Source organism: Sapajus apella, unplaced genomic scaffold (assembly GCF_009761245.1).
Source record: "Sapajus apella isolate SASKATOON/1434 unplaced genomic scaffold, GSC_monkey_1.0 scaffold14, whole genome shotgun sequence".
Classification (NCBI taxonomy): domain Eukaryota; kingdom Metazoa; phylum Chordata; class Mammalia; order Primates; family Cebidae; genus Sapajus; species Sapajus apella.
In genome coordinates, this window is record NW_022436954.1 from 2648201 (window position 1) to 2662633 (window position 14433).

The 14433-nt window shown below is 49.3% G+C and overlaps 1 protein-coding gene across 6 annotated transcripts in view; it reads left to right on the top strand.

The window, feature by feature from the left end:
- Positions 1-13490, top strand: part of CPT1A (carnitine palmitoyltransferase 1A) — an 80801-nt gene extending 67311 nt beyond the window's left edge. For 4 of the 6 annotated variants that reach the window (XM_032282547.1, XM_032282548.1, XM_032282549.1 and 1 more), the window contains 5 exons: positions 7077-7211; positions 8387-8539; positions 9867-9980; positions 10894-10986; positions 12513-13490. In XM_032282547.1, the coding sequence (XP_032138438.1) occupies positions 7077-7211; positions 8387-8539; positions 9867-9980; positions 10894-10986; positions 12513-12599 (582 nt within the window). In that variant the 3' untranslated portion in view covers positions 12600-13490. Of the gene's footprint in view, positions 1-7076; positions 7212-8386; positions 8540-9792; positions 9981-10893; positions 10987-12512 lie in introns of those variants that run through there. The other 2 variants (XM_032282551.1, XM_032282552.1) reach the window with 2 other exon arrangements.
- Positions 13491-14433: the final 943 nt, after the last annotated feature.

The following is a 14433-nucleotide window of genomic DNA, read 5'->3' on the forward strand; positions in this document are numbered from 1 at the left end:
TTCAAAACAATTTTTTTAAATAAAAATAAAATGCTGCAGTCCTCATACAGGAAATAATGTAATGAAGGGAGCATTTGACATCACTTGGAGGTGGGGGAGCTGATGAGTAAATGGAGTTGGGAATTCTGGCTAAGTGGTTACCTTTGGAAAAAAATAAACGGTCCAAGAGAAGTAAGGAGTCAAAGCAGAAACTGGCTCACAAGAGAAAAAAAATACAGTCAACAAGTGTAGGTAATAAGCTTAATCTTAGCAAGAATCTAACAAGTGCAACTTAAACAAGACTCAATTTTTGCATATGGGATTAGTAAAGGCTTCTTTTCGTGTTGGTAAGGGTGGACTGAGGCAGGGATGTTCATAGCAGCAGCTGGGAATAGTTTTAATAAATTTGGGGGCCCCACAGCAGGCCTGTGAGCAGCACAGACCACAAAGCTGGAAACGTGCGTCAGGGAAGAATAACTTTGACCCTGCAGATGATCCATGAAAAAGGGCAGGTACACAAAACACATGCGTGAGCAAGCTCACTGTAGAAATTCAAAGAAATTTGGCCGGGTGCTGTGGCTCATGCCTGTAATCCGAGCACTTTGGGAGGCTGAGGCAGATGGATCACTTGAGGTCAGGAGTTCATGACCAGCCTGGACAACATAGTGAAACCCCATCTCTGCTAAAATTAGCCGGGCATGGTTGCACGCACCTGTAATCCCAGCTACTTGGGAGGCGGGAGAATCGCTTGAACTCAGGAGTCAGAGGTTGCAGTGAGCTGCTGAGACCATGCCACTACACTCCAGCCTGAGCAACAAGAATGAAACTCTGTCTCAAAAAAAAAAAAAAGGAAGAAATGCTGGAAACCAGAAAGTGTCTGAGACAGGTCTCAGTCCATTGAGAAGTTAATTTTGCCAAGGTTAAGGATGCGTGTCCGGAGACAGCCCTGTGCCTTTCTCCAAAGGTGATTTTGACAGCTTCGGTATTTAAAGGGGAAAAGCAGGCTGAAGGGGAAGGAGGGAGGGATGGTCACCTTAGGGAATTCACATGTTACAAGAGAAAAGCAGCAGCAGGGGAATAGTCAATTACGTATTCGTTACACAAGGTCCAGTGAACAGAGTGGAGAGGTTTCGCCTTTTATCTGTCACTCCCTGCTTGCACTCTGTGCAAGGCAGCCTCTTGCACAACTCAGCTGTCAGCGTGATCTTTTCCTTTCAGCAAAGTGAATCTTCCTTTCATGATACTAAATTAAAATATGGTATTTTCATACAGCAGAATATTATATAGCTATTAGGTGATATCGATGGCATATATATGTGTGTGTGTGTATATATATATATATATATCTTTTTTTTTTTGAGATAGGGTCTCACTCTTGCCCAGGCTGGAGTGCTGTGGCACCATCACGGCTCACTGCATCCTCCACCTCCCTGGGTGCAGGCATCCTCCCACCTCAGTCTCCTGTGTAGCTGGGACTATAGGCATGCACCACCAGGCCTGGCTAATTTTTGTATTTTTTGTAGACATGGGTTTCACCATGTTTCATCATGGGGCTGGTCTCGAACTCCGAAGGCTCAAGCAATCCACTGCCTGGGTCTCCCAAAGGGCTGGGATTACAGGGGTGCGCCACCGTGTCCGGCCATCTATGGCATAGCATACAGAAAAATAGTCATAAAAGTGGAAGTCAGCTGTTTCTTACAGTGATCTGCAGACTCTGACTCACAGGCCAAACCTGGCCCTTCCCTTTTTTTTTTTAAATGGCTTTAAAACTGAGAATGGTTTCTCATATATATACATATATTTTTGTTTGTTTGTTTGTTTTTTTGAGACAGAGTTTCGCTCTTGTTACCCAGGCTGGAGTGCAATGGCGCGATCTCGGCTCACCGCAACCTCCGCCTCCTGGGTTCAGGCAATTCTCCTGCCTCAGCCTCCTGAGTAGCTGGGATTACAGGCACGCACCACCATGCCCAGCTAATTTTTTGTATTTTTAGTAGAGACGGGGTTTCACCATGTTGACCAGGATGGTCTCGATTTCTTGACCTCGTGATCCACCCGCCTCGGCCTCCCAAAGTGCTGGGATTACAGGTTTGAGCCACCGCGCCCGGCTGGTTTCATATATTTAACAGTTGAAAAGAAATCAAAAGGCGACCAATACTTTGTCATGTGTGAAAATTACGTGAAGTCTCAGTGTTCATCGGTGAAGCTTTCTGGGCACAGCCATGTCCGGCTTTCACATGTTGTCTGTGGCACTTTTCACGCCAGTGGGAGGGTGGAGTAGTCACCACAGAGAGTGCCTGGCGTGCACAGCCTGGTCTGCATTTTACGTGTTTCCCGACTCTTGCCTCATTATATGCAAAGTCTAGAAAGGATAGATGCAAAATGTTAGGAGATGGTATCGTGAAGGTTGCTCTTTATTTTCTTATATTTTTCTGAGTTTTTGCACAAACATGTATTACAGTCACCCTCAAAGAAATCAAGCTACGTTTTTAAAGTTAAGGATCGTTTGTTGTAATAACTAATGCTTATGTCTATTCTTTGCCCTCTGGTTAAAAACACCCAGGTCCTCTTCTCCAAAGCCAGTTGTTCATATAGCACTCCAGCTATTAAAAATGATGGATCCTTGGCCGGGCGTGGTGGCTGATGCCTATAATCCCAGCACTTTGGGAGGCCAAGGTGGGTGGATCACCTGAGGTCAGGAGTTCGAGACCAGCCTAGCCAACATGGTGAAACCCCGTCTCTTCCAGAAAATGCAAAAAAAATTAGCTGGGCGTGGTGGCAGGTGCCTGTAATCCCAGCTGCTTGGGAGGCTGAGACTGGAGAATCCCTTGAACCTGGGAAGTGGAGGTTACAGTGAGCTGAGGTCGCGCCATTGCACTCCAGCCTGCGTGACAGAGTGAGACTCTGTCTCAAAAAAATGAAAAATAAAATAAAAATGATGGATCCATTGAAGTAATCTATTAAAATTATACATCAGATTTAGTCATTCAAAAATTAACATTCAGACCCATCTCTACCCAGATGGGAGCTGCAGGGCATCCCTGTGGTTCTTCGTCAGTGCAGAACCTCTGCTGTGGCCCGGAGGGTCTCCTCCAGTCATCCGAACCTTCTTTGTGCCCTGACCCCTTGGCCAGCCTGGGAGAGGCTGGGGACCCCTCTCAGACTAATGTTTAAAAAGCATAAAATGAAGTTATAGGAGTCATCAGTTAAAGTGCATATGCCAAAATATTTTAAACATATATTTGTGGCACGGTAAATATAATTTTTTTTTTTTTTTTTTTTTTTTTGATGGAGCCTTGCTCTGTCACCCTGCCTTCAAGATCTGCCCGCCTCAACCTCCCAAAGTGCTGGGATTACAGGCGTCAACCACTGTACCCAGCCGTATAATTCTTCATTGATGCATTAAATAATAAGATCGGGTGGTGGGTCTGGTAACTGCCATAATATTGAAGTAGTGTTGAGTATATATAAAATGTTGGACTAGATACTGCACCAACCATAATTTGACATGAAAACACCTGTGATTTTCTATTCAAAGTCACAGGCACTGCCAGTGAATACTGTGGTTTATTGCCTGTGCTTCTAAATGCCGTCTTCCAGTTGGAGCTTACAGGAAATTAAAATAATGATATATTTCCCAACCAAGTTCACATCTCCCCAAGGAGATGTAGTTGGTTAGAGCAGTGATGTTACCACCTCCTTTTTAAAGTAGCCCCTACCTATGCTGGGCGCAGTGGCTCATGCCTGTGATCCCAGCACTTAGGGAGGCCAAGGCAGGCAGATCATTTGAGTTCAGGAGTTCAAGACCAGCCTGACTAACATGGTGAAACCCTGTCTCTACTAAAAATACAAAAATTAGTCGGCTGTGATGGCACGTGCCTGTAATCCCAGCTACCCAAGAGGCTGAGGCATGAGAATTGCTTGAACCCAGGAGGCAGAGGTTGCAGTGAGCTGAGATCACTCCACCGCACTCCAGCCTGGGCTACAGAGCAAGACTGTCTCAAAGAAGAAAAAAAAAAGTAGCCCCACCCCCATTGCTCTGTTCCCTGTCCCTGTGTTATTTGTGTTCAGTGCACCTGACTTGATGTGATATGTATTTTTTTTGTTCATCGTCCGTCTCTCCTGCTAGAACGTGTGCTCACTGAGGGCAAGGGCATGATGGGTCTCACAACACTGTCCTTGTGCCGGGAGCATCAATAAAGCAGTATTGAATATTGAATATGGATTGAATGCTGACACTGCGCAGCTTTAATTCTAGTCTGCAGTTATTTGCTTCCTTTTTTTTTTTTTCGGCTTTGGAATTTTTTTTGGGTGAGGGGGAAACTAGAGGTGAAAAATCCCCAGCGCTACCAAGCTGAAGCGTTAGCCCCGCAGTGGCAGTGCTAGTGTGGGGTGCCGTATATGTCGGTGTATCTATAGACTGTCTTTGGATCCTGCTTCTTAGAAACTGCAGATGTTTTGGTGGCAGCGAAGGGCCACCCTCCTGATGGTGGTTGGTTACAGTGGGTCAAGAGTGCCGCAGTTATAACCTGGTTTGGCTCTTTGATGGCATCTGAGGTCATGTGGGGCTGGCACACCAATATTCAACATTTGCCAAGAGGTTTTTTAGATGACTGTCTTTTAAACTGGGCACAAGGTGTGACTATTCTCATAACTTACATGAAGTTTGATATTGGAACATAGACTTCAAATGAATCACTGCATCATATAGTTCAAGTTTATTAAATCTCTAAAATGCCACATTTCTGTGTTCCCTTATATCTGCCTCTCCCCCTTTCCCACTCCTGACTTCTCCATCATGAGCCCCCGTGAAGCACCCTGAGTTAGGGAGACGCAGGAAGCGCTCTGAAAGGCACATTCACTGTCAGTGTGGGAAGCAGGAGGCCCCTCATCCTCATGGCAGGCCCCAGGCCTGTGACTCCTGACCCCGAGGGAATCTCGAGTATCTTGTCATGCCACCAGGGTTGGTGGCATCTGTGGGGTGGGGGAGAGAGCTCCCCGAGGCGGCCCGCTGTGCTGGGGGCATCTTGGGGGCTCAGCTGTATCCTCACTGCATGTGCTGCTCAGTGTTGGCTTCCGATGTGCCCTCGTGGTCTCCAGATGCTTCCCTCTACGGAGCCGCTGCTCTTGTTGACGCTCTCGGTTTCCTTTTTCTGCTGGCTGACATGCTCTCATTTCACGGAGCCCTGGTCCTGTAACCAGGAAGACACTTCCTTCTGCAGGGTCCTCCTCTCCTCCAGAGACCTTGGCTGCACTGAGGAACCTGACTTGAGCAGGGCCTGTGCGTAGGCGCCAGGCCTTCCCCAGCTGAGCAGGCCCTGTGCTCCTTCTGGCTCCTGGTCCCAGGCCTCGCTGGGTTCCAGGGTCCAGCACAAACTCCCTGCCAGCTCGGCAGTGGCCAGGCCCAGGCACTGCTACTTCTGGGTCTGGATGGCAGCCTGGGAAGCCCAGCCTTGACTGTGGCACCCTCTTCTGGGTTCATTTGACAGTGTTGGCTCACCACATGGTTGGCTCGCCTCTGCAGGTTGGCTGGTCTGCCACCCTGGGGCCCCCAGGGCCTGTGCCAGGGTGCACAGGGATATGTCTGGTCAGGAATCATTTGGGTCCACAAACTGCTGCTTATCACTTTCCCATCCCTGCTTGGAACCTGGTCCTCTTTGAGCTGACCCGGTGGCCCCGGGCCCCCTCCTGGGGCATTGTGCATGTGCTGTTACTCCCACGGCTGAGTGCTCCCTTGGACTTGGTCTTTGTCTTCTTCAACATCTGCTGTTCTCATCAGAAGCCCTTGCCGCACTGTCCTGGCATCTCTGCCAAAGCTCAGCCTCAGGGGCCACCAGCCCTTCCTGCCGCGCCGTCTTTTCCAGGCCCAGATGGCCACGTTCCTTGACCCCATCCCCACCCTCCCTTTCCTCCTCTCTGGCTGTGGTTCCATGGCCCACTGGGATCATCCCTTACCTTGGCTCCCTGGTCCCCCTGAAATTGCCTGGGGAGCCTGCAGCACCTCCCGGGTTCGGCCCAGCTCTCCAGCTTCTGTGATTCTGCTTGCGACGAGCTGGCCCAGCTGGAGAAAAGCATTCAACAGCTGGCTTGTCTCCTTTCCCCACGAATGAGCACAGACCCCAGTGGGCCCAGGCACTGCGTTTCCACACCCCTTAATGCCTCATCACACCGCTTACTCGCTGCCAGCACCTCCTCCCCAGCCCAACTCTCAGCAGGCCCCCTTTCTTCTGTTTCACCCAGAAAATAGGAGCTTTCCAAAAAGACCAGAGGCTTCCCGGCTAACAGGGGCAGTGGCTGTGCTTCTGGCTCCAGCCCCCGCCCACTTCCTGCCTTCCTGCTAAAGGGCATTCCTCCTGCACCCAAGCACAGTCTCTCTGCCAGATATTCTCACCATCTTCCAGACATGGTGGAATTGCTCCAGGCAGTACATTGTGTCTTTAAATCATTTCAAAGGCAGATCCCCTGCTGTGCACAGCATTCCTCCTGTACATGGCTTCAGGCTGCACCCTTAGCATGGAGGGAATGCAGCAGAGGTGTGCGGGACTGGGGCGGCGGGGGCGGGTCGGGGGGAGTGTCATGGTATCAGTTGCATCTTGAAACAGAAACCTGGTTAACCTAGAAACTGACCTCCACCTCCACCAGGCGCTTCCTGAAGCCAGTGACACCTCTGTCTGCTGCCACGTAACTGCTCACATGTAAAAGTGGCTGGAGACTGAAAACGTAGTTGACAATGGGCTGGGCACAGTGGCTCACGCCTGTAATCCCAGAACTTTGGGAGGCCAAGGCGGGTGGATCGCTTGACCTAGGAGTTCAAGACCAACTTGGGCAACATGGCAAAACCCCATCTCTACAAAAAATAAAAACAATTTAGTCCCACCTGCTCAGGAGGCCAAGGTGGGAGGGTCACCTCAGCTGGGGGAGGTCAGGGCTGCAGTGAGCTGTGATCATGCTCCTGCCCTCTGGCCTGGGCAACAGTAAGACCCATCTCAAAAAAACTTGAAGATAAAGTCCACTCTCCTCGTTGACCTCCCCAATCCCTCCTTACGTTTTAGACATATCAGCCTGCCCTGCCATGTGCTAAAGTACTCCTCTCTCCCCAGGACATGGGCAAGTTTTGCCTCACATACGAAGCCTCCATGACCCGGCTCTTCCGAGAGGGGAGGACGGAGACGGTGCGCTCCTGCACCACTGAGTCGTGTGACTTCGTGCGGGCCATGGTGGACCCAGCCCAGACGGTAATGCACCATCAGGCTGTGAGCACAGCGTGCTTGTCACGCTTCCCTAAAAGACATCTGGAGGCTGTCACTCCAGCTTCTCTGATCGCGTCATTCCCGTACCTTCTTCTTCAGGGATGCTCATTTCAGCTTCTTCCCTCTGCCCCTTTCAGGGGAACAAAAAGTATTAAAAGGTAAAGGTAGGGACAGGTACAGGGACGCATGTTACAAATAATACTTCTCCAAATCATCTTCTACTTCCTGAGAGCCTTTAAATTAGACCAGGGCACAGCAGTGAGGAAGGGTAGCAGATGGCTTCTTCAGAACTGGACGGGTAGTTGGCATCAGGGTAGGCGAGCAGTGACTGTTGCATGGAAACCTTGCATTGATTATTAGAGCTGTTGCCATGCTGAGCCCCAAGTGCCAGGCTGGGGCCTGGGGGCCTTCTGTACACTGTCCTTTAAGTTCTTAGCTGTGGTCCTGAGAAGTGTCAACATTTCCATAGACAAAGAAACAGAGGCTTAGATGAATTCGGCAGCTGCTGGGCCACTCAGCTCATAAGTGGCCGAGGTCAGACCAGGGCCACTGGGTCCACCTGACCCCAGCGTGCTGGTGCTTCCTCCTGACCCCCGGGAGACACACAGACCAGGGTTCTTTTTTTCCGAGACAAACTTCATTCTGGAAAGGCTGTCAGCGTGGGCATGGTGGCTGATGCCTGTAATCCCAGCACTTTGAGAGGCCTAGGCAGGCAGATTACCTGAGCTCAGGAGTTTGAAACCACCCTGGGCAACATGGTGAAATGCTGTTTCTGCCAAAAATGTAGAAAAAAATTAGCCAGGTGTCGTGGTGGGCACCTGTAGTCCCAACTACTCAGGAGGCTGAGGCGGGAGAATTGCTTGAACCCGGGAGGTGGAGTTTGCAGTGCCTCCTGCCTCAGCCTCCCAAGTAGCTGGGATTACAGGCGCCCGCCACCACGCTCGGCTAATTCTTGTGTTTTTAGTAAGACAGGGTTTTGCCATGTTGGCAAGGCTGGTCTTAAACTCCGGACGTCAGGTGATCCACCCACCTCAGCCTCCGAAAGTGCTGGGATTACAGACATGAACCACTGGGCCTGGCCTCTCTTCATTTTGAAACTTAGATCCATAACCGGTCAACTTGAGACAAGCATCATATGTCCTTCCTGCCTTCTCACTCAGGTGGAACAGAGGCTGAAATTGTTCAAGTTGGCATCTGAGAAGCATCAGCTGATGTATCGCCTCGCCATGACTGGCTCTGGGATCGATCGTCACCTCTTCTGCCTTTACGTGGTGTCTAAATATCTCGCTGTGGAGTCCCCTTTCCTCAAGGAAGTAAGCCTCTTCCTCTTCTTCAGTCAGTTTTATTGGCAAGACCAAAACTTAGTAAATTAGTACAATCTTACACTAATTTGTTTTAATGGCAGAATGGGCATTTTTTAAACAAACAGGTCTGTGGGCGTAGCAGTCATAAAATAGGAAATCTGAGCAGCAGTGTTAGTACTGCGTTTCTTCAATAACTTGGCACGCTTTGCTGTCAGATGTAGCCCCCTGACTTAATAGACCTGAAGACCTTGAGAGCTTAGGTCAGAGTGAAATGCACGGAAGTAACTAGGGAGTGATGAGCTGTGAGTACTTAGACCTTTGTTTTTAAAAATCATTTATTTTAGTGTAAGTTTAGGAAATGAATTACTATTATTTTTTGAGATAGGGTCTCACAGTGTTGCCCAGGCTGGTTTCAAACTCCTAGGTGCCAACAGTTCTTCCTCCTTAGCCTTCTGAGTAGCTGATGTGTGCCACTGCACCCAGCTCAAATTTAATTTAATTTTTATTTATTATTATTATTTTTTTTTCTGGAGACGGAGTGTCACTCTGTCGGCCAGGCTGGAGTGCGGTGGATCTCCACTCACTACAACCTCTGCCTCCCAGATTCAAGCGATTCTCCTGCCTCAGCCTCCCAAGTAGCTGGGGCTACAGGCGCACACCGCCACTCCTGGCGCGTGCGTGCGTGCGTGCGCGCGCGCGTGTGTGTGTGTGTGTGTGTGTCGTGTGTGTGTGTGTGTGTCGTGTGTGTGTGTGTGTGTGTGTGTGTGTGTGTGTGTGTGTGTTTTAGTAGAGACAGGTTTTGCCGTGTTGCCCAGGCTGGTCTCAAACTCCTGAGCTCAGGCAATCCACCCCGCCTCGGTCTGCCAAAGTGCAGGGATTACAGACCTAAGCCACTGGCAAATTTAATTTTTAATAGTGGCTGTATTTCACAGCCAGCTTGAAAATTCTCTGAAAATTTGGCAGTTGGCTCACGGGAGTTGGTACAGTCTGACATGTCTGCCCGTTCTGAATCTTAGTCGCTGTATCTGCTGCTTTCACTGTCTGAGACACTATTTGCTGTGGTAAGCACGCGCGCGTACACATACACACACACACACACACACACATCCCCGCCCGCACTTCCTGCACCAGTCTGGGGGCCACGCCCACCCTGCATCCTCTCTGCAGATGCGCTGCCCAAGCCAACAAGGCCTTCAGAGACACAGACTTACGGTGTCTGGAACCATCAAAAGACCAAGCCAGGCTTTTCTTGTCTTCCCAAGGCGACTCCTGAGGGACGGAAGAGGAGGGGATTAGGAAAAGTGTTGTTGGAATATTTCCCTGTTTGACTCAACAGGTTTTATCTGAGCCTTGGAGATTATCAACAAGCCAGACCCCTCAGCAGCAAGTGGAGCTGTTTGACTTGGAGAGGAACCCGGAGTACGTGTCTAGCGGAGGGGGCTTTGGACCGGTGAGTGCAGTGGGGCTGGGCGAGGTGCAGTGGGGTGTGGCGATGGCATGGGTGATGGGGAGGGTTGGGCCTGTCTCCATTCTGGGCGCCCCCGTTACCTTGCGGCTCTACTGCCATAAAGGAGTGGCTGCTGATCACTGCTGTGGATGTCCTTAACAGTCTTGCACTTTCTTTTTTTTTTTTTTTTTTTTTTTTTTGAGACAAGGTCTGGCTCTGTCACCCAGCCTGGAGGTCAGTAGGATGATCACAGCTTGTGGCAGCCTCAGCATTCCCCATCTCAGGTGATCCTCCCACCTTGGCCTCCTGAGTAGCTGGGACTACAAGTGCATGCCACCATGCCCAGCCAATTTTTTATTTTTTTCTATTTTTTGTAGAGACAGCGTTTCGCCATGTTGCCCAGTCTGGTCTCAAATGTCTGGGCTCTAGTGACCTGCCTGCCTCAGCCTCCCAAAGTGCTGGGATTACGAGGAGGAACCACCAAGCCCGGCCATTATTACATTTAGAATATGAGAAAGTTCTGGCCAGGCGCTGTTGCTCACGCCTATAATCCCAGCACTTTGGGATGCTGAGGTGGGCAGATCACCTGAGGTCGGGAGTTTGAGACCAGCCTGACCAACATGGAGAAACCGCATCTCTACTAAAAATACAAAAATTAGCCAGGTGTGGTATGCATGCCTGTAATCCCAGGTGTGGTATGCATGCCTGTACTCGGGAGGCTGAGGCAGGAGGATCGCCTGAACCCAGGAGGCAGAGGTTGCGGTGAACCGAGATCATGCCATTGCATTGCAGCCTGGGCAACAAGAGTGAAACTCTGTTGCAGGGAAAAATAAAAGAAAAAGAGAGAAACATTAGAGAGTCCCTTTTTCACGTCATCTCATTTCCCAGCAAAAATTCAAACTCCCTTGTCTTCCAGGTTGCTGACGACGGCTATGGTGTGTCATACATCCTTGTGGGAGAGAACCTCATCAATTTCCACATTTCCTCCAAGTTCTCTTGCCCTGAGACGGTACATATGAAAAGAAGTTTCTTTTTCTGAAGATGGGCTATTTTTACTTTTTTCTTTTTAAGGGAATACATCTTTCATTTTACAAAAAATTTCACTTCAACTGTGTACGTTTGCCTGGTTTGGGCAGTTTCACGTAAATGGACTTTAAAAAATTTTTTTAATGAAAAATTTTTTTTTTACAGGCAGGGTCTCCCCACGTTTCCCAGGCTAGTCTCAAACTCCTGGGCTCACACGATCCTTTTACCTCAGCCTCCCAAAGTGTTGGGATTAACAGGCTTCAGCCACTATGCCCCACCATAAATGAATTTCAAAATTCTCGTTACCTAGTTTTAAAGAAACCTATCTTGGCCAGGCATGGTGGCTCACACCTGTAATCCCAGCACTTTGGAGGCCAAGGCAGGCTAATCATTTCAGGTGAGTAGTTTGAGACCAGCCTGGCCAACATGGTAAAACCCCGTCTCTACTAAAAATACAGAAATTAGCTGGCATGGTGGCACACGCCTGTAATCCTAGCTACTGGGGAGGTTGAGGCAGGAGAATCACTAGAACCCGGGAGGCAGAGGTTGCAGTGAGCCAGGATCGTGCCACTGCACTCCAGCCTGGGTGACAGAGCGAGACTCTGTCTCAGGAAAATAGAAAGGAAATGTATCTCATGGTTTAACATGTTTACCTCTGTTGGCAGCCGAGGTTTTGAAGCTTAATGTTGGAGTGCTGCTGTAACTTTCAGACTCCTTAACGCTTGGAAGGTGAACTAAGAATAATGGGTGCACACTAAGAAATCTGCGTACTCAGCAGAGCTTGGGACCCCGGCTTCCTCTGTGGATAGAACAAGGGACCCCCTCCCTCGTGTCGCACATTGCCCTTGTTTATGTTCTGCTTTCCTCGTTGTACGTAGCCTGGCAAGCCATGCCACCGTCACTGTTCACAGGAAGTTGGGGTTCATTTGTTTGTTGTGGTTTTCTTTCGCTGATTGTTTTAGACAGAGTCTCACTTTGTCACTCAGGCTAGAGTGCAATGGTGCGATCTCGGCTCACTGCAGCATCAGCCTCCTGGGCTCAGGGGATCCTCCTGCCTCAGCCTCCTGAGTAGCTGGGACTACAGGCGAGTACCACCATGCCTGGCTAGTTTTTTTGTATTTTTTGTAGAAATGGGGTTTCACTATGTTGCCCAGGCTGGTCTTTGAACTCCTGGGCTCAAGCGATCCTCCCAGCCCTGCTTTCCAGAGTGATGGGATTATAGGCGTGAGCCACCATGCTTGGGCTGGTTATTGTGTTTTCTGTGAGATAAATGCATTGGCATTTGGGGAAGGCATAGATCAAAAACACACTTGCACAAACATGTCAGGTGTCATCTCCTTACTCTCAGCATTTCTCCAGAATGTCTAAGTTAGGCTTTAAGACATTAGGTCAGCTCTTCGAGAACTGGCAGAAAGGGATTTAAATTAAACTTTGGGTCAGATTGCAAATGAAAAAGGTTGAAATGTGGGGATATCCATGTTTTAATACGTTTTTGTTTTTAAATTGAAGGATTCTCATCGCTTTGGAAAGCACCTGAGAGAAGCAATGATTGACATCATCACTTTGTTCAGGCTCAGTTCTAATTCCAAAAAGTAATTCCACTGGAGCTGCTGTGAAGGAAGACGGGCTCCTCTGATACAAACCAAATGAAAAGTAGGCATTAATCCTGATCTTAGTTCGGGATGAAAAATTGCTCTTACGAAAACTCAAAAGCTTTCCTTCCAGAAAAGGGGGTGTTTTTGTTTTCCTAGAACAGAGTCTTGACCCTGTGAAGCGCAACCCCACTACTTCCAGATCACCCTCCCTTGGGGGACATTTGATAAAGGCTCCCCTGAGGTCTTCACATCGGCTGCTGTTTATAAAGAGATTAAATCTTGCTGGGTTAATTAAGGAATTAGTAGGGTGGTGGCTTCATACACATTGGAAATGGAAACAGTGCACTTTCTCAGCGGCAACTGAAAGCCTACTATTGAAGGGCATTTAGCGTCATCCAGGCAGTGTAAACTTGCGTTGTGTCAAAAGACAAATGTGTTGTCCAAGCTGGTGGTGTCTGCAGTCGTAGCTAACACATCTGGAATGCACTAACTAAAATAACATGCTTTGGAGACCTGCTCTTGTCCCCATGGGTGACGGTCCCTGTCCGGTCCAGTAGCCTGTGTTTGCCTCTCCACATTCGAAGCAAGCAGGAAGCAGCGCCTTTAGTTTCACTGACCTTGTATGTCTTCGTGTCTTCACAACCCAGTGCCTTAAAAATGACAGGCCCTAAATGTAAAGGAGATGCAGTGAAAGATGTATTTTGTGGCGTCTTTGGGTGGAACTGTGGGTATACTGTTCCCTTCACAATTGACCAAGTATGGATAACCCTCAGTAAGCGTTTGCTCCACCCCACCAGACCCTCCCCATTCTGAAGGACCTGTTCCTTCCTAGGGCAGCTGGGCTGGACTCCCCCCCTCCCCGCCCCCGACATCGTCATTATAAGCAACAAAAGAAATAACAGGCACGTGTCAGAAAAAGGGCGTTGGGGAATCCACTCAGGAATAAAATGTGAGACGTGCCTCAGGGCGATGCCTTTCCCAAAGTGGCAGCAAGGAGGGCAGGGCATTGGCCACTGAGCAGGGACCAGCGTGTGAGGAAGGGGAGGGCAGCCCCCATGGTGAGGACAGAGTGGCTCCACGACCTAGGGGATTGTCCAGCCACCCTGCCAGGGGGAGGACTCACTGGAGGGTGGTGGAGACAGTCTGCTGGCTTAGCTTGGTGACCAGCCAAGGTGTCTCTGGTGAGGGTGCTAGGTGAACTCAGCCTGTCCTTCAGATAGGAGTGCCTTCACGAAAGCGTCTCATTGACCGCAAAGCAATTACGCACTGAGTCATCTTCAGTATTTAGTGCAAAAACGAAGCATCATGGAATGAAATTCCCACAAGCTTAGCTGTCCATTGTTTTAAATTGTATATTTATTTTTCTGACCACTTGGTTCTAGTTGGGCCTGCCTCCTTCAGAGTCCTGCACGCGACAGTACAACCGTGCGAGCAGAACTGTTGGAGGTGATGGAAGGTGCTTGCCGGAGAGCACGTGCATTTTTGTTTGTTTTTCTTTTTTTTTTGAGACAGAGTTTCCCTCTTGTTGCCCAGGCTGGAGAGTAGTGGTGCAATCTTGGCTCACTACAACCTCCAACTCCCGGGTTCAGCAATTCTCCCGTCTCAGCCTCCCAAGTAGCTGGGATTACAGGTGCCTGCCACCACACCCACCCAATTTTTGTATTTTTAGTAGAGACGGGGTTTCATCATATTGGTCAGGCTGGTGTCTCAAACTCCTGACCTCAGGTGATCCAGCCGCCTCGAACTCCCAATGTGCTGGTATTACAGGCATGAGCCACCGCATCTGGCCCACATGCATGTTTTATGTATGTATACTTCGTGATGTTAAAAACACC